Source organism: Schistocerca cancellata, chromosome 11 (assembly GCF_023864275.1).
Source record: "Schistocerca cancellata isolate TAMUIC-IGC-003103 chromosome 11, iqSchCanc2.1, whole genome shotgun sequence".
In the NCBI taxonomy this organism is placed as follows: domain Eukaryota; kingdom Metazoa; phylum Arthropoda; class Insecta; order Orthoptera; family Acrididae; genus Schistocerca; species Schistocerca cancellata.
In genome coordinates this window covers 29,240,188-29,259,494 of record NC_064636.1, presented here as the reverse complement: position 1 = coordinate 29,259,494, position 19,307 = coordinate 29,240,188, and the positions used below count along the sequence as shown (strand labels likewise).

Genomic DNA, 19,307 nt, shown 5'->3' with positions numbered 1-19,307 from the left:
ATAGGAATAGAAATGACAAGTAGTGGTTCAGTGTACTCTCCGCCAACACCACACGGTGGCTCGCAAAGTATCGATGTAGATGTAGAAAAGCAGGAAAAATACATTGCAACTGCTTATTTGTGTGTTTCAGAAGTTTGGATTTTTTATTGCAGAAATGCACACATCAATAAAAGTTATGCATCACCCCAGGTCTCAGAACTCCTGAAAATAGATGTTGACTGTGGATATTGTATCACAGACACAGTCCCTTTGACTGCACAGAGATGTCACTAAAACCGCCCAAAGATGTAAACAACCATCCACGAGCAGCGCCTATTAGATGGAGGGGGTCCGACAGCCGATCAGTTCCAGTCATTCCAGCAGGAAGGAGGTACACGGCTCGTGTTGTTCGTAGTTCAACCATGCCTAGACAGTCAATACCATGGTTCAATGGCGACCGCATTGTTACTTTGTGCCACGAAGGGCTCTCGACAAGGGAAGCGTCCAGGCGTCTTGGAGTGAACCACAGTGATGTTCAGACATGAAGGAGATACAGAGAGACAGGAACTGTCGATGACACGCCTCGCTCAGGCTGCCCAAGGGCTACTACTGCAGTGGATGACGGCTACCTACGGATTTAGGCTCGGAGAAACCCTGACAGCAATGCTACCATGTTGAATAATGCTTTTCGTGCAGCCACAGGATGTCGTGTTTCAACTCGAACTGCGTGCAATAGGCTGCACGATGTGCAACTTCACTCCTAATGTCCACGGCAAGGTCCATCTTTGCAACCACGACACCGTGCAGCGCAGTACACGTGGGCCCAACATGCCGAATGGACCACGTTCTCTTCACCGATGAATACCACATATACCTTCAACTAGACAATTGCCGGAGACGTGTTTGGAGGCAACCCGGTCAGGCTGTACGCCTTAGACACACTGTCCAGTGAGTGCAGCAAGGTCTGGATGCTTCAGACACATAGTCCAGTGAGTGCAGCAACATGGAAGTTCTCTGCTGTTTTGGGGTGGCATTATGTGGGGCCGACGTACGCTGCTGGTGATAATGGAAGGCACCGTAATGACTGTATGATACATGACTGCCACCCTCTAACCGATAGTGCAACCACATGGGCAGCATACTGGAGATGCACTCGTGTTCGTGGATGACAATTCGTGCCCCCATCGTGCGCATCTTGTGAATGACTTCCTTCAGGATAATGACATCAGTCGACAAGCGGCCAGCACGTTCTCCAGACACGAACTCTATCGAACAGCCTGGGATAGATTGAAAAGCCCTTTTTATGGACGATGTGACCCACCAACCACTCTGAGGGATCTACGCTGAATCGCCGTTGACAAGTGGGACGATCTGGACCAAAGTGCCTTGATGAACTTGTGGATAGTATGCCATGACGAATACAGGCACGCATCAATGCAAGAGGGTGTGCTGCTGGGTATTACAGATACTGGTGTATATAGCAATCTGGACCACCACCTCTGAAGGTCTCGCTGTATGGTGGTACAACATGCAGTGTGTGGTTTTCGTGAGCAATAAAAAGGGTGGAAATGATGTTTATGTTGACCTCTATTCCAATTTTCTGTACAGGTCCCACAACTCTCGTAACTGAGGTGATGCAAAACTTTTTTGATGTGTGTACATAACAGCACTACCTTCCTATCCACCACAGTAATGTACTTTAATCTTTCAGGTTTACAGATCACTCCCAGCTTTGTTGAAGTTGAAATCTGACAAATATATGAACAGCATCGATTCTTGTAACGAGGTTCACCAATTCACTGAAAGATTCCTCATTCCTTAACAAATTCCTATAGTCATCCAGCTATGCTGCAAGTTCTTTTAGTAGGAAGCATGGTGATATGTTGAACACCTTCCAAGTTGCCTTTTCACCCATTGCACGTCCTCTTTTTTTTTTCTTTTTGCTACTGGAACCACAAACCAAGCGTGTGCCGACATGTTCGCTACGCAGGCAGAGTTCTAACTGTACGTTCCGGGAGTAAATACTGTGCAATAATATTGTGCTGTTCTTGGCGTCACAATTTCTGACAATACGTTGACAGAATATTATTGCACAATAAATACTAAACATGGGATGGTCCCTTACTGGATGTGTGTACAGTGTCGTGTTATGTATGTGTTGTGAGATTGTGATGAAAGAAGGGAGAGGATGAAACATAATGGAGCACATAGCCTACTCCAGTCAACAGCTATAAGGAGTTCGCTGATCTTAAAATCGGGAGGGGGTTATTTAATTAGCTGTGATTATCCAAACAACCAGACATGTGAGGACAGCTGATGACACTGTACATAAAATAGCTTACTTGCTCACTATCACTCATCATAACGAAACTACTGAGATGCGAGTGCAATCACAGTGTTGAAATAAAGCAAAGCAAAATAAGCAATCAAATCGAACACGAGCTTTTGGCAATTAATGCACTATGCACTCACATAAAATTTTATGCATATTTACTCAGAAATAAATGCTTGCCGAAGGACCTTATTATGAAACAGCGGGTTGTGACATGCCTGGGTTGGGACGCTCAATACTTGTTTGTTTCCATTTCTAGAATATGAAGTAATCAATATACATTACAGCAATTCTCAATAGTAATTCTTTGACTGAGGTGTCAAGATGTTTCTCAAAATGTTTCACAAAAAGAATGTCATCTTCCATCCATGGATTCCCATCTGAGTTCACAAAGAACTTCCATAATTACAGGAATGTGTCGTGTCTGTTCTTTCAGACACTACTGATTCCACGTAATGTCCCATAGCAGCTGACAGCAGTGATTCCCTTCAATTTACATACAACACTGGCATGTTGATCAAACCTACCAATAACAAATCTAGCAACACACCTCCGACCTGCTTCAATGTCTTTGCTTAACCCAAGCTGGTAGGGATTCGAAACACTCGAACAATACTTACGAAAGTGTCCCACCAGTGTCCTCTACACCATATCTTCCGTAGATGAGTTGCACTTTGCTAGAATCCTTCAATCAAACGAAAGTCGAGCATTTTCCTTCCCTACAGCTGACCTTACATGCTTGTTCAATTTCATATATCACTCTCTAACATCACACATCATCTCTTCCAGAGATGGTCTACACTGTTCTAGAATTCTCCCACCACATCAAAGTCGAGTATTTTCCTTCTCTGCAACTGACCTTATGTGCTCATTCCACGTAATATCACTCTCTAACGTTACACTCAGATACTTGACTGACATGACTGTGTCAAGCAGCATGCCACTAATAATATGTTCAGAACACCATAGGATTGTTTTTCCTGCTCATCTGCATTAACGTAACTTTTCCACATTTAGAGCAAAGAACCATTCATCGCTCTAATACAGAGCCTGCTGAACTCGTCCTGTATCCTCACAGAGTCATCAGCAAACAGTTGCATACTGCTGTTCACCCTAATCGCCAGACTGTTTATGTGTGTATAGAGAACAAGAACAGTCCTATCACAATTCCCTGAGGCACTACTGACAGTACTTCAGCCTGGCGAACACTGGAATTTAATACTTAAAAAGTCTTTGAGGTGTTCACATACGTGAGAACCTGTTTCACAAGCCCAGACCTTTGTTGGCAGTCTGCAGTGTGACACGCTTTTCAGAAATCTGTTGTCCTCTACCTATAGTTCGCAAGGTATCGTGCTAGAAAAGGTGAGCAAAAGTTTGCAAGATCAATGCTTTCTGTTGACGAACAGTGCAGTTTCACCCAGATTTTTGTAATTCCCCGAGCCTTTCAGAATTTCCCACGATTTCCCTAACTTTTCCAGTAAATTCAGTTTTCCGAGTTTTTCAAATAAGTTGCCACACTCTATTACAAGGGGTTACCTTCATTTGCCTACAAATACTGTGTGGCTACAAATACTGTGACTGAACAAGGTGTAATACTCATGAAGATATCTCTAACCTAGTAAAATTCAGGACACAAAAACTGAGATGTAAGACACGTTTATGAAATTCTGACACACAATCTGCCAATTCCTTCCATCTACACTCGTGCAGCCTTTTCTTCGGACTTTTCACCCAGAATACATGCGCCGAGACGAGACAGAACGAAACACACTCACCTGACGCCGCCTTCCGTGTGGATGCAGCGCGGTCCCGGAGGGGCAGGGGTGTCGGCCCGGCGTTCCCACGACTTGCGGCGCAGGACCGCACACACCCCGCGGTGCCGGTGGTAGCGCCACGTGGCGCGCAGCTTCTCCTCCGCATCGTACCGGCTCCGCTGTGGTGTGCCCCGTCCGCTGCTCCTGCCGGGGACCGCGTCCGAGGCGGAACCCCGTTCCGACAGGCCCGTCCGCTCCGAGTTCTCTTCCCCGGCCTCCGCTGCGAGCTGACGTTCCTTTGCCGCGTCGGCTTCGGCCTGGCGTTCCAGTTTCAGCTCGTGTAAGTACCTGCGTCGACCCTCGCGCAACAGGTGTTGTAACCTGTAAAAACAAAATTCACGAACAGTCAGAAAATTGGCAGACCACACCAGTGTTTGCTGATAAGGCATACTGGGTGAATCCTAACTCCTCTGAAAAAAATTCTGAAACTCTGGATATTTTCCGAGTGTTTCGGTATAAGAGATCCGGGGTCTCTCGTGGCTTATTCAAAATAATAACATAATAATGATTTTGTTTTTGCAGAAATACCCTCACAAAAGTGAAAAAGCTTGTAACATGTAATTAACATAAATAGGAAATACTCAGTTTCTCAGGGGTGCCCATGTACAGATGAAAAATTGGCCAGGTCTGAGTAGGACTCACGCACTGAGTGTTCCGTAAAAACTTCATTATGTATATAGACAGTTTGTCTATTTGAGGAATAGAGAATCTCAACAATATCTGCATGTTACCAACATTGATACTGATAAGACATACGTGTGTGGGGGGTACCACACCTTTCGAGACTGTTTTAATTTCAAGTCTGAAGTCTGATAACAAATGACAAAAGAAATTTTTTTTGTGGGATATAATTACAAATTAACAGTTTTCAGATGTTTTTTTTTCCTTTACTTGAACTGCGAAACCTCGATTCTTGCGCAATATCACTTTTCTAAGCCACTGGGAAATACACTGTAGGTTTTGATGAGTGAGTTTTCAAGTATCAAAATATGCGACATAAATGGTCAAACCTTTCAATTGCATTGATTTAGAAGTTAATGTTTATTATGTCACCAAGGGGACACAGACCCTACTATGTGACATTAATTTTGAACTTGATATGTCAACCTCTTCTTGAGAAAAAGGGGTCTTAACACACGGATGAAAGATAAGAGTCACATAAGGAATGACAAAAAAAATTTTTCATGTACAGCAGAGTCCTGCTAATCCGAATCCCGGTAATCCGAACATGAAAAATGTTAGTCTAAGTATGGAACACTGTATGGTAAACTCCTGTACATGCACACTATTTTAATTTACACAGTACAGTAAACATGTATTGGAAAAATTGGCAAGAAAACATTAGATTTAAACAATAAACAACAATGAAAGAAAAGCTGTCAAACTTACTAAAATACAGTGGACATTTTATCCCTACTATTTAGACGCCGAAAACTCAGTCATTGTTTTTTGGCATAATGAAGACAGTCTGTTATATGACACACAGTTGCGCCATCATCTCATAAACATCAGATCAGCAGGTGTAGCAGTAAGCTGTTGCTCCAAATAAAATAGCGTGAGGTCAAGGGCTTTTGCTGCGTCACTGTGTGGCACCAGCTCTCCTTTGTTGCACTGATGTCACTTCCGTCACAGCAGTCCACTTCTTCCTGGTCTCGAGTCACAGCAGCAACTAAATCAGCATCAGTAACGTCCTCCACATATGCCCCATCCGCTGCCATCCACTCATTTACGTCTCCTTCACTAGCTTCTTCACACCCAGGGATTGTCAGTATCATTTGTAGTAGATTTTTCCTCTTCATTCCCAACTAGGTTCTCCTGAAATTCAAGAGATGTCCACAGTTTTCTCCACGATTTTCATCAGAGTATTTGCTGAAATATTCTGCCACGCCTCAGCGGCCCAATAAATAATATCCTCAACATTGGTATTTTTTATTTTGTCCACTAAAGGAATGCTATCATCTTGGATCAGCATTCTTAAAAATTGTATTCTGTAAACCAGTTTCAATGTTTGGTCAATCGGCTGTAGAAGTGGTGTAACATTCGGTGGCAAAACCTTCGCCACAATTTCTCCATCACGTAATTCCTCAATGTCGGGGGGAGATGGCGCATTATCAATCAAAAGAATTGCGCGGGGAGACAAATGATTTTCCTTAGAAAACCGTCGAACAGACTATTCTTTGAACAGCTTACCATCCATCCGTGCTTTTTTCTGGTTGCAATAAAATACAGGCAGAGACTTCATGTTGCAGTTTTTGAAAGCTCTGGGTCTAGCAGATTTGCCAGTCAGCATTAAAGGCAGCTCGTGATTACCAGCAGCGTTGCTGCACGCTAATCAAGTCACACGGTCTTTGCACATTTTAAAACCACGAGCACGGTCTTCCGCTTTTTGTTGGCAATGCCCTAAAATTAAGGCCAGTCTCGTCAGCATTATAAATATGTTGGACAGACTACTTTCTCTCTCTCATCATTTTTTCAAACTCACCCAAGTATTCTTTCACTGCGTCAGGCCCAGAAGAAAGCGTCTCACCAGTAAATGTTAGCTGACAGATCATCATCATCATCATCATCATCATCATTATCATCATCATTATGCCTTTCAGCGTTCAGTCTGGAGCATAGCCTCCCTTATACAGTTCCTCCATGATCCCCTATTCAGTGCTAACATTGGTGCCTCTTCTGCTGTTAAACCTATTACTTCAAAATCATTCTTAACCGAATCCAGGTACCTTCTCCTTGGTCTGCCCCGACTCCTCCTACCCTCTACTGCTGAATTCATGAGTCTCTTGGGTAACCTTGCTTCTCCCATGCGTGTAACATGATCCCACCATCTAAGCCTGTTCGCCCCGACTGCTACATCTATAGAGTTCATTCCCAGTTTTTCTTTGATTTCCTCATTGTGGACACCCTCCTGCCATTGTTCCCATCTACTAGTACCTGCAATCATCCTAGCTACTTTCATATCCGTAACCTCAACCTTGTTGATAAGGTAACCTGAATCCACCCAGCTTTCGTTGGTCGAAAGATTGAACGGTGCACAGGTAACTTAGTCTCGGTACTGACTTCCTTCTTGCAGAAGAGAGTAGATCGTAGCTGAGCACTCACTGCATTAGCTTTGCTACACCTCGCTTCCAGTTCTTTCACTATGTTGCCATCCTGTGAGAATATGCATCCTAAGTACTTGAAACCGTCCACCTGTTCTAACTTTGTTCCTCCTATTTGGCACTCAATCCGTTTATATTTCTTTCCCACTGACATTACTTTCGTTTTGGAGATGCTAATCTTCATACCATAGTCCTTACATTTCTGCTCTAGCTCTGAAATATCGCTTTGCAAACTTTCAATCTTAATCTCACCCAGCCAGTCTATTGTTTTCAACATATGATCCATAAATAATATGAACAACAGTGGAGACAGGTTGCAGCCTTGTCTTACCCCTGAAACTACTCTGAACCATGAACTCAATTTACCGTCAACTCTAACTGCTGCCTGACTATCCATGTAAAGACCTTTAATTGCTTGCAAAAGTTTGCCTCCTATTCCATAATCTTGTAGAACAGACAATAACTTCCTCCTAGGAAACTGGTCATATGCCTTTTCTAGATCTATAAAGCATAGATACAATTCCCTGTTCCACTCATAACACTTCTCCGTTATTTGCTGTAAGCTAAAGATCTGGTCCTGACAACCTCTAAGAGGCCTAAACCCACACTGATTTTCATCCAATTGGTCCTCAACTAATACTCGCACTTTCCTTTCAACAATACCTGAGAAGATTTTAAGCACAACGCTGATTAAAGAGATACCTCTGTAGTTGTTACAATCTTTTCTGTTTCCATGTTTAAAGATTGATGTGATTACTGCTTTTGTCCAGTCTGATGGAACCTGTCCCGACTCCCAGGCGATTTCAATTATCCTGTGTAGCCATTTAAGACCTGACATTCCACTGTATTTGATGAGTTCAGACTTAATTTCATCCACAGATTTAATGACATTTTTTGAATCAGTCCAACCAACCTGTACTAAGACTCATCACCATTCATTAACTTGTTCAGGTAAACTGCCTTCTCCTGAACCAGTGATCTGCTCAAAGGAGTTCCCCTTTCTCTTTCCTACGTAAAGGAAAAGAGCTTCGTCCACTTTATTGTACTGGGACTATTTCAAAGTCTGCCGAATTTTGAGTTTTGAGTGTTTTTCCCGAAGACGTTGCAAGGGACTGTTCAAGCTTCACTCAGTTCTCCTTCCAATCACAAATGGTTGCTTCACCAACACCCAGTTCCGCTGCCAGTTTAGATAAATTCTCACCATTATCTATCCGTTTCAAAGCATTCAGTTTTTCTTAGAGAGTTAACATTGAATGTTTCCATTTACTCATGAGGAAAATATGTATGCCACTACACCTGAACAAATACAGTACAACTGTTACGCGTGCCAGCGATCGATAACTAACATAACCAAGCGCTTTGCGAGCCAACTGGGAGTGCACTGACCTCAGCCATTACAAAGGTAGTGAGAGTGAGCCATTGTTCCCATCTGTTACCACGGTGTACCTACTAATCTGCTTGGTATACTTCATTCTAGAAACTTGTCACCGTAATTCCCGCTAATCCGAACAAGGTGTGGTCCCAATTAGTTCGTTAATCCGAATCTACTGTAATATTATTACAAACTTACTGTTTCAGATGTTTTCCTTTGGATGTACTGTGAAATCCTTTTTGAAAAATTTAAAGATTCTAGGCCAATAGGTAACCTGTTATTTTGATGAGTGAGTTTGCTAGTATCAAAAAATGTGACAAACGGCCACATCTTTTGACGCCACTAACTTCTAAGGGAACAATTGACAGGAATGGGGGAAAGAAATACAGTAGAAGAAGAATGGGTAGCTTTGAGGGATGAAGTAGTGAAGGCAGCAGAGGATCACGTAGGTAAAAAGACGAGGGCTAGTAGAAATCCTTGGGTAACAGAAGAAATATTGAATTTAATTGATGAAGGGAGAAAATATAAAAATGCAGTAAATGAAGCAGGCAAAAAGGAATACAAACATCTCAAAAATGAGATCGACAGGAAGTGCAAAATGGCTAAGCAGGCATGGCTAGAGGACAAATGTAAGGATGTAGAGGCTTATCTCACTAGGGGTAAGATAGATACTGCGTACAGGAAAATTAAAGAGACATTTGGAGATAAGAGAACCACTTGTATGAACATCAAGAGCTCAGATGGAAACCCAGTTCTAAGCAAAGAAGGGAAAGCAGAAAGGTGGAAGGAGTATATAGAGTGTCTATACAAGGGCGATGTACTTGAGGACAATATTATGGAAATGGAAGAGGATGTAGATGAAGATGAAATGGGAGATACGATACTGCGTGAAGAGTTCGACAGAGCACTGAAAGACCTGAGTCGAAACAAGGCCCCCGGAGTAGACAACATTCCATTGGAACTACTGACGGCTTTGGGAGAGCCAGTCCTGACAAAACTCTACCATCTGGTGAGCAAGATGTATGAAACAGGCGAAATACCCTCAGACTTCAAGAAGAATATAATAATTCCAATCCCAAAGAAAGCAGGTGTTGACAGATGTGAAAATTACCGAACAGTCAATTTAATAAGCCACAGCTGCAAAATACTAACATGAATTCTTTACAGACGAATGGAAAAACTAGTAGAAGCCGACCTCGGGGAACATCAGTTTGGATTCCATAGAAATACTGGAACACGTGAGGCAATACTGACCTTACGACTTATCTTAGAAGAATGATTAAGGAAAGGCAAACCTACGTTTCTAGCATTTGTAGACTTAGAGAAAGCTTTTGACAATGTTGACTGGAACACTCTCTTTCAAATTCTGAAGGTGGCAGGGGTAAAATACAGGGAGCGAAAGGCTATTTACAATTTGTACAGAAACCAGATGGCAGTTATAAGAGTTGAGGGACATGAAAGGGAAGCAGTGGTTGGGAAGGGAGTGAGACAGAGTTGTAGCCTCTCCCCGATGTTATTCAATCTGTATATTGAGCAAGCAGTAAAGGAAACAAAAGAAAAATTCGGAGTAGGTATTAAAATCCATGGAGAAGAAATAAAAACTTTGAGGTTCACCGATGACATTGTAATTCTGTCATAGACAGCAATGGACTTTGGAAGAGCAGTTGAACGGAATGGATAGCATCTTGAAAGGAGGATATAAGATGAACATCAACAAAAGCAAAACGAGGATAATGGAATGTAGTCGAATTAAGTCGGGTGATGCTGAGGGAATCAGATTAGGAAATGAGACACTTAAAGTAGTAAAGTAGTTTTACTATTTGGAGAGCAAAATAACTGATGATGGTCAATGTAGAGAGGATATAAAATGTAGACTGACAATGGCAAGGAAAGCATTTCTGAAGAAGAGAAATTTGTTAACATCGAGTATAGATCTAAGTGTCAGGAAGTCGTTTCTGAAAGTATTTGTATGGAGTGTAGCCATGTATGGAAGTGAAACATGGACGATAAATAGTTTGGACAAGAAGAGAATAGAAGCTTTCGAAATGTGGTGCTACAGAAGAATGCTGAAGATTAGATGGGTAGATCACATAACTAATGAGGAAGTATTGAATAGGATTGGGGAGAAGAGAAGTTTGTGGCACAACTTGACCAGAAGAAGGGATCGGTTGGTAGGACATGTTCTGAGGCATCAAGGGATCACCAATTTAGTATTGGAGGGCAGCGTGGAGGGTAAAAATCGTAGAGGGAGACCAAGAGATGAATACGCTAAGCAGATTCAGAAGCATGTAAGTTGCAGTAAGTACTGGGAGATGAAGAAGCTTGCACAGGATACAGTAGCGTGGAGAGCTGCATCAAACCAGTCTCAGGACTGAAGACCACAACAACAAACAACAACTTCTAATGTTTATTATACCATCAATGGACCGTAGGTCTTAGTATTTGACATAAATTTTAACTTGATATGTCTACCTGTTCTCTGAGAAAAACGGTTTTTAACAGTCGGACAGGCAGATTGACAACAAAGTGAACCTATATGGATCCAGTTTTTACCAACTGAGCCACAGAACCCTACAAAGTAGTGCGATTTCCTTGCCATCACTGTAGGAACAGCTCAGCATAGTGTCATTGTGCTGCTCCTCTACTGCATTGGTGAATATCAACTCCACCACGAAACCCAGTGCTCAACTTGTAAAAAATGAGGTTCCGATACTGTGACCTTCGACAAAGTATTTTTGAAATTTAGACTTCTCAAAACGTTATTTTAACACTTTTTTGAGTGTTTAGAGGTGTGACTATGGCTATTTTACATCGATCAAACGTAGCAGAAGCTCTGTCATATCACATATCACAATCTGTGGTTCTTATATTTTTTCATCAGAGGTACTGGTATGGCATACTGGTGCATAGTGTCACAAACTGGGCACTGAGTTGACATATCCATGTAACTGAGTACCATTGTTAATGTACGGCTGGGAAAATAAACTGGAGACAGAACTGAGCAGTACTGAAAGCGAAAAGTAAAGTAGACATTGCTATTGTCAACAGTAGCAGGGATATACACAGATGAGGAAAAATTATAATAATTATATAAAAAAAATAAAAAATCCCCAGTTTCCCTGTTAAAAACACACTTTTTTCTGAGACGAGAATGCACTTCAGCCTGGGTGAAAGTAACACTTTTTCTGTGTTAAGTGACAATAAACTTTCCTTCAGAGCTGGAAAACTTATCAATTTCTTGGTAAAGGATTTATTCATTGGTGCTGAATTTAACAGAAACAAATCCCAGTAAAAAACATGTTTTGGAAAGATCTTCGATGTGTGGCAACATGTACAATGCTTGCTATACTAGTACGGAAGTATAAATAAGAATTCCACCAAATGCAGAACAGAAGCTTCCGAAGCACTGACATCGAGACTGCGATGCTCTTTTGGCAAACAATTGTACCTCATTTCACGTGATCTTGACAGACAATGACAGCAGATATTCAGAGCATAGGCTATGTGATGGAGTCAGCCAAGCAACATCACTTAAGTAGCACAAACACACAAATAGGAAAACTTAATGGTTTAAATTAATATGCTTACAGTACAGCTACAAGAAAAGCTTCACATGTAATATTGATTGTCAAAAATTTTTTGCCTTTTTTTCCCCCCCTGGTGGTTTGTTAGGCAGGAGCCTGAGGGCACATGTTAAATTTCAGCAGCTGAATATTTCTGACTAGCACGATTAAAAATTTGACTGCTGTGCACTGAACATTCCGTGGGTTACCTGGCTGGGTATATGTTCTGTCCACTTTCCCACAGAAAAGCCAATTATGTGTGAAATTACTCACCAAATCACTTTGTCCCTTTTTTAAGGATAATTATTCTTTTTTGCCATCGTTATTGCATAATTTGTAATGTCTTTAAGCTTGGTCTTTTTAGCGTGTGTTTTTTTTAGGATAACATCACACACAAATGTGCCAGCAAAATTTTAAATAATGGCTTAAATGGCTGGTCCTCAAACTGCTAAGTTTTGAATGAGGGACAAATGCTCAATGAATTAAGAAATTGTGATTCTTGAGTTTCTTCTGGCGTATTTGATAATCAAAATATCCACGGGTGTACTGCCGGTCTAGAGTGTCCAACGGGCACAATATTTCGGCGATCATACATGTCGCCATCATCAGGTGAACTGACGGACTGAGCTCCTGTGAACGTGCCGGCACGGAGATCCGTACGCTATGGCTGCTCAGTTCCCTCTGAGCAGCCATAGCGTACGGATCTCCGTGCCGGCACGTTCACAGGAGCTCAGTCCGTCAGTTCACCTGATGATGGCGACATGTATGATCGCCGAAATATTGTGCCCATTGGACACTCTAGACCAGCAGTACACCCGTGGATATTTTGATAATTAAGAAATTCATTGCACATTCTGAAACGCAACATAATTCACCTTGCGTAAAAGGATATTTACTGTGAAAGTAACGCTTTTCATACCACCATACACAATATTTTTCCACGGCCTGTTACAAATGTAAACAGTGCGATGTGACGCTTATCAAAAGCGGTTTCTTATTACAAAATATTGCACAGTTTTCGTCCCAAAGCCTTTGACACATTTTGCTGTCAGCAGACACTTGTATGAGTAGCGCACTTTGTTGTTGTAAATGGAACATTTTCTTTGCAACTTAAGTTTTATTTTGGTGTTATTCTCCCATTTATGTTTAATGCTGAAGTATTATTCTGCAGCAGTGGGCTAAAGTAAAATTCTTCATTATAGTGCCAGTGCTTACTAGTCAAAATTACAAAAAATTAACTGGTACAAGTTTGTTCCCCAACGAGGTAAACAGCACATACCTCCAACTTTTGTACTTCAGTACAAATATTTTAAGTGCAATACTGATAATACAAAGATAAACAGGGGTGCATACACAGACGGAATGCCATTACTCTGTAAGAAGCTACCAGAGACCACAGGTCCCTTACACCTTAATTCTCAGAAAATATCACTGATGAAACTTAACAATATTATGACAACACCGATTATTTACTATATCATTTAGAAGAGGTCTTTCACTCTCCAGTGCGCATTGTTGAAACTCCCTAACAGACTCAAACCGTATGCTGGAATTCAAACCCATATGGTGACATTTCACAGGCAATGTTCTTACCGACTGAACTATCTGCCTACAGCTTGTGACACACACCCACAGATCCTATTCTTATAAAAGAATCTTACAGTGTGCCCCTATTTATTTCTGATCATTCATATATGGCTGGCAATTCTTTGCATAAGAATCAAGTTGAGAAAGAGAGAGAGAGAGAGCGCACAAGCATTATCAGTAAATACACTCTAAAAGATACAAATTGAGATAAACATTGTGTTTAAAGTTGGCTTGCTGAAGACTAGCTGTAACATAGTACTTAAACTTTTAAAGTACATTTAAAATACGGTAGTAAACGATGACATGGACAGTGCCAAAGGTGACATTGACTGCACAACAGTATTTGTAAAATCCACGGTACAGTGTACCCAAAGATAATTTACAACTACAGAAAACAAAATTTACTTTTCTAATTGCCTCTTTTATATGTGTGTATAGACATGTCATGTTGATACATATCTGCTTCTCTATAGTACAGCCATTTTAATCTTTAGGGATGTTACCCAACTTTAAATGCAATCTTTAATGCTGTCTGCCAACTTTAAACATAAGTTCACTATGCTGGAAGTAGAATATGTACTTTACGTAATGTCAGTTTAAGCCTTCTGTATTATCTCAATTTGTATCTTTTACAGTATATATTCTGATGTCGCTTGTTATCTGAAGAGCGAAACTGGTCAATAAAGAAAAATACAAAGTGCGACTTATGGCTGTTTCTCAACAGCTTAGTTTTAAGTCATTCTCCCTGCAGGCAACACCTGCTCTTACTAAATTTGTAATCACATTACGTGGTTTTCGGCAGCTAAGTGTGCAGCATAAAAGTCTAACAATCATTGGTTCTGATGTAGCTAGAAAGAATACTTTTTTTTTACTTTTATTAAAATTCTACATTTATTAACAAACAGGAATGTTAATTAACAAATATGATAATTTTTTAAATAAAAATAACATCTCTTTACTTCCAATTACCCTGCCCAACCTCATTACTGTGACCACCTGACAAAGCCTCAATAACCACCTTTTTGCAGCACGGACTGCTATGAGTTGTGCAGGAAGAGTGTCAATGAGGTTCTGGAAGGTATGAACAGCAATATGGAGCCAAGCTGACTATTTGGTGGTCGCATGTGGTGACTGGTATGAACCCCCCCCCCCCCCCCCTCCTGCTCCTCTCACCTCTCATACTTTACTGTCTGTATGTGAAGGACAATCTAGGAATTATTGCAGGTATTTTGATACAATTTTCAGTAATAGATAAGACCGATTCACAAGGATGGTGTGTGTGTGTGTATACAAAGCACAAATTTTTCACACAAATTGGCTGAACTACGATGGTGTTTGTCGCAAAAGTTGTGCCTCAGAATTTCCCTGATACGTGCTGCTTGGATTGTTTAGTTATATGAAACAACTTGTCTGGCCAAAGATACTTAAGGCTATCTGTGTGAAAGTGAAGTCGGTGGATAGTTCACAATAAATTAAAATTTGCTGGAAACAATGGGAAGCATCAAATAGAAAATAAATTCTTTTTTCATTTCTAGAGACTGAACAGTATTAATGATGTATATAGTTTTCTTATTTAACAATACGGTATTTTGCATGTCTGCATCAAATTTTAATTCATTTTCATATGACCAGTTACTAGGAAGAAAAAATGTTAGCTAACATTTCCATTTGTTAATAAATAAGTTTGTAATTTAAATAACAGTAAAAAATTGCAAAAATTATGTTAATAGTGTACAACTGTTTGTGCTTAACAGCAATCTGAAATCTTCTTCTCTTCAAAGATTTTTTGTTTTTTGGTTGGTTGGTTTTGGGGAAGGAGACCAGACAGCGAGGTCATCGGTCTCATTGGATTAGGGAAGGACGGGGAAGGAAGTTGGCTGTGCCCTTTGAAAGGAGCCATCCCGGCATTTGCCTGGAGCGAATTAGGGAAATCACGGAAAACTTAAATCAGGATGGCCGGACGCGGGATTGAACCGTCGTCCTCCTGAATGCAAGTCCAGTGTCTAACCACTGCGCCACCTCGCTCTCTTTTTTTTTTTTTTTTGACAATCAAGTCACACTGCTTTTGGCACAAAGCTCCAAACCCTGTAAGTGTGAACAAAGTTGAAGAGGTCCAGTCCATAAGTTCCCCTCTTCTAGTTTCCAAACTTCTGTAAATAGTGACTATTTCCAACATTAGAAGACTATTTACAACACATCTGCCAGGAAAGCTTAAAGAGTCACTTCCAAACTTCTGTTTTAAAAACAATACACAAAATGCTACAGAGTGAAAATTCTGTTCTGTGGCCAAGACATTTCTCCCCAATATTCTTTCCTCCAGGAATGCTAGTCCTGTAAGGCATGCAGGGGAACTTCTATAAAGTTCAGTAGGCACTCTTACGGAGGGTTGAGAATCGTACCTGGATAGCACAATTTCTATATCATTCGCTTGGTAATTTCGTTAGCATTCTGAACCTTTTTCTAGGCAGTGTTATTGTCTGACAGATATGGTGAACAAAAATTGACTACTTTTGCAAACAGTTCATTGTTTGGGTCAGAATTATTAAATATTTGATGGTGACTACCACAAGTTATGTTAAGACGATCAGACTCTAAAAATATAAAAGAACAGATGTAAAGTGCTGGGTTCTAATCGATTAGACAGGAGTTAAAAAACAGATCTTTTACAAAAGCTTTTGGCCGAAAGACTTCTTTCTGAAGCCAACTCACACACACATGATCACTATCGGTCTGTGAGTTGAGCTCGTGTGAATGTGTATGTGTATTTTACTTCAGAAGAAGACTTTTTGGCCGAGAACTTAAATGTATAGCAGTCTTTTCGTTGTGCTAGTCTGTGACTCAACATCTCCTTTATACGGTGAGCAGCCACCTATCATTTCCATACAGTTGTCGTCATTCAGTCCTGGACTTCCCCTTGTTTGATCATTTACCAAAGTCAGCTGATGGACGAACTCAAATTGTTAAGATTCCCAATATCACGGAATAGGCTCAGATTGATGTATGTACTTTAAATTTCTTTTTCTTTTCTTCCATTTGCTTATTATGCTTAATTGTGATCAGTCATGTGTTTAACATATGGTCTGTAAGCAGGGAAAGTGTTCCAAAATCTTTCATTCTCATCAAATACAAAAAAAAAAAAAAAAAAAAAAAAAAAAAAAAATTGTATTTATTAAGGATTTCAGTACTGCTTCAATTTAGGCTTTTAAGAAAATCCTATTCACTTTTAACTCAAAACCTGCTTACATCTACATATACAGGATGTTATAAAGAGTATACCACACTTTGGGATGTGGTAATATGGATCAAAACAAGAACTTAAGTCCACTAATCGTGGGCTTTAAAATGCATACCTCAAGAGCTATGTGCTGTTATTGGTCTTCATTACAGTGAAACATATTCCTTCTTCTGCGAGCTCTTTGCTATTAGATTTATTGTTACAATAGCACATATGGAGTACACGAAGTGATTACATTTACAAATCAATAGCACAGGCAGTTCCTAGGTACCAGATACCGACCCACGCCGAAATACCCATACTAGTACACGGCGTAGCCTCGACAGGTTGGCAGTGCAGGTGCTGACTCTGGCACCCAGTTGATAGTACAGATGGTGAATACTAGCCCGAGATACGTTACGCCACACCCGCTCAACCTATTCACACAGTCCCGTAAGAGCAGTCGGCCGAGAAGTCGCTCCTCGTCCCGTACGTGTTCGGTAACAGAGAAGTCCAGAGGTCTTGCCAGCCAGGGAAGTTTCTGCACGTCTTGCGGAGCACGTCGAGTTTCACGAGCAATGTGTGGGTGAGCACAATCGTGTCTGAACAACACATCACCACCTCGTTGCAAGAAAGGCGAAAAATGGGTCTATCGACATTCTGCACGTACTCGATGCTGATTAGCATCTCCACCAGAAACACGAAAGGTGAGTAGGAATTGTACCTTACGGCACCCCAGACCATAAGGACTAGGACGGGGCCAGTGAGTACGGGACAAATACAGCCTACGAGACAGAGCCGACCGGGGCCGTGTCGTACGCACAACCGTCCCTCGCATGCAGGAAGAATCTGCTTTCATTGCTGAAAACCACAGGACGCTATTCCATCTTCCGTACGATCCTCTGACAGCACCAGTCTAGCTGTGCGTGTCGATGCCGCGGCACGGGCGGAATGCGGGCTAGAGACGTCTGCATGCCCGCTGTCTTGCTGCAAACAATCACTTTGCGACAGGTCGCATTGACCCGTCACGCCTGCCAAGACCTCTTACGTGTGCTGTGGTAGCTGTACAATCCGCCACCGCTTCCCTTACGATACGGAGACCCTGGCGGGTGTCTGTGCTCCGTGGACGTCCACAACCCGATCTATGGGTGTGGAAATATGCACGAGGTCGATGACATCGGCACCATTGCACAACAGATGTAGCGCGTACCACCCGTGTGGCAACTCGCCGAAAGGACCGTCCGGCCACTCGGATGGCCACAATTTGACCTCTGTCAAACTCACTAAGTCGGCTGTAAGAACCACGAGCGCATCTCTGTGGCACGGTCGCCCGTTTGCTTCGCACATTTCCACCGTACCGAGCCTTCTGGCTGTGAGAATTCCCTCTTAAAGGATAGTGAAGTTTCTACTAGATCGACAAATTCCACAAGTTCGGCTCGGCTCAGCTTGCAGGGATGATATAGCGCTAAGAGAGAAAAAGCAGCCGGCTATCATACGTTTAGCATTTACAGGAAACATACCTTGTTATTCGTGTGCAATTCAACCATCCATGTAATTATAAAAAGTCCTATTTTTGCTCAATGGTACATAGGCCCTTAAAGATGCCATTGCAATGGAGCAGGGTTAGGCAAGAGATAGAAATTCTCGAGCATATAGCCTGTAGCAATGATTATGATGCAGGCATGGTGGACACGTTGTATATAAAAATTTAAAAAAAGCAGGGATAACAAGGGATAAAAAGTATGTTCCAATGACATATCGAGGCCCGTTGTCTGACAAAATAGACCGACAGTTTCATAAGTCTGGCGTGGTCTTGTCATTTAGCACAATAAATAGTTTTCACTTGAAACATAGGCATACGACTGAAGACAGCACCGATAAATTTAGAAACACAGGGGTATACAGATTACAATGTGGCGAGTTTGAAGGCTTTTATGTGGGGCAAACGGGGAGACCGTTTTTTACGTGCTTTCGTGAGCACACGAGTGCCCACAATAAGTCCACTTTGGGTGAAAATGTGCGGGACTCGAACCATAATATTACCTGATATGCGACAAGGTATGAAAATCTTGCATAAAGCATCTAAAGGAAGCAAACTCAACGTTTTGGAAAACATCAAAATTTACAAAAACAGAAAAAGGTTTCCAAGTAAATTGTTGAACAACCAATTAGAATCGGCAGACTATAATTTCTTAGACATATTTTATGCGGTGCTCTAGAGATCCTGTGCGGCGTATTCAAAAACTATGATGATGAGTATTGTGTATCTGTTATGCTCGGAAAACCACATAAAAAGTACTGCTAAAAAACTTTTCTGATCTGGCCTTCTGTAATTTCACGTGCCT

The 19,307-nt window shown here is 41.4% G+C and overlaps 1 protein-coding gene across 1 annotated transcript in view; it reads right to left on the bottom strand.

The window, feature by feature from the left end:
- LOC126108702 (treacle protein-like) overlaps nucleotides 1-19,307 on the bottom strand; it is a 191,583-nt gene that overhangs the window by 140,151 nt on the left and 32,125 nt on the right. Inside the window, exon 3 of the mRNA XM_049914019.1 lies at nucleotides 4,087-4,446. Within this exon, the coding sequence (XP_049769976.1) occupies nucleotides 4,087-4,446 (360 nt within the window). The remainder of the gene's footprint in view (nucleotides 1-4,086; nucleotides 4,447-19,307) is intronic.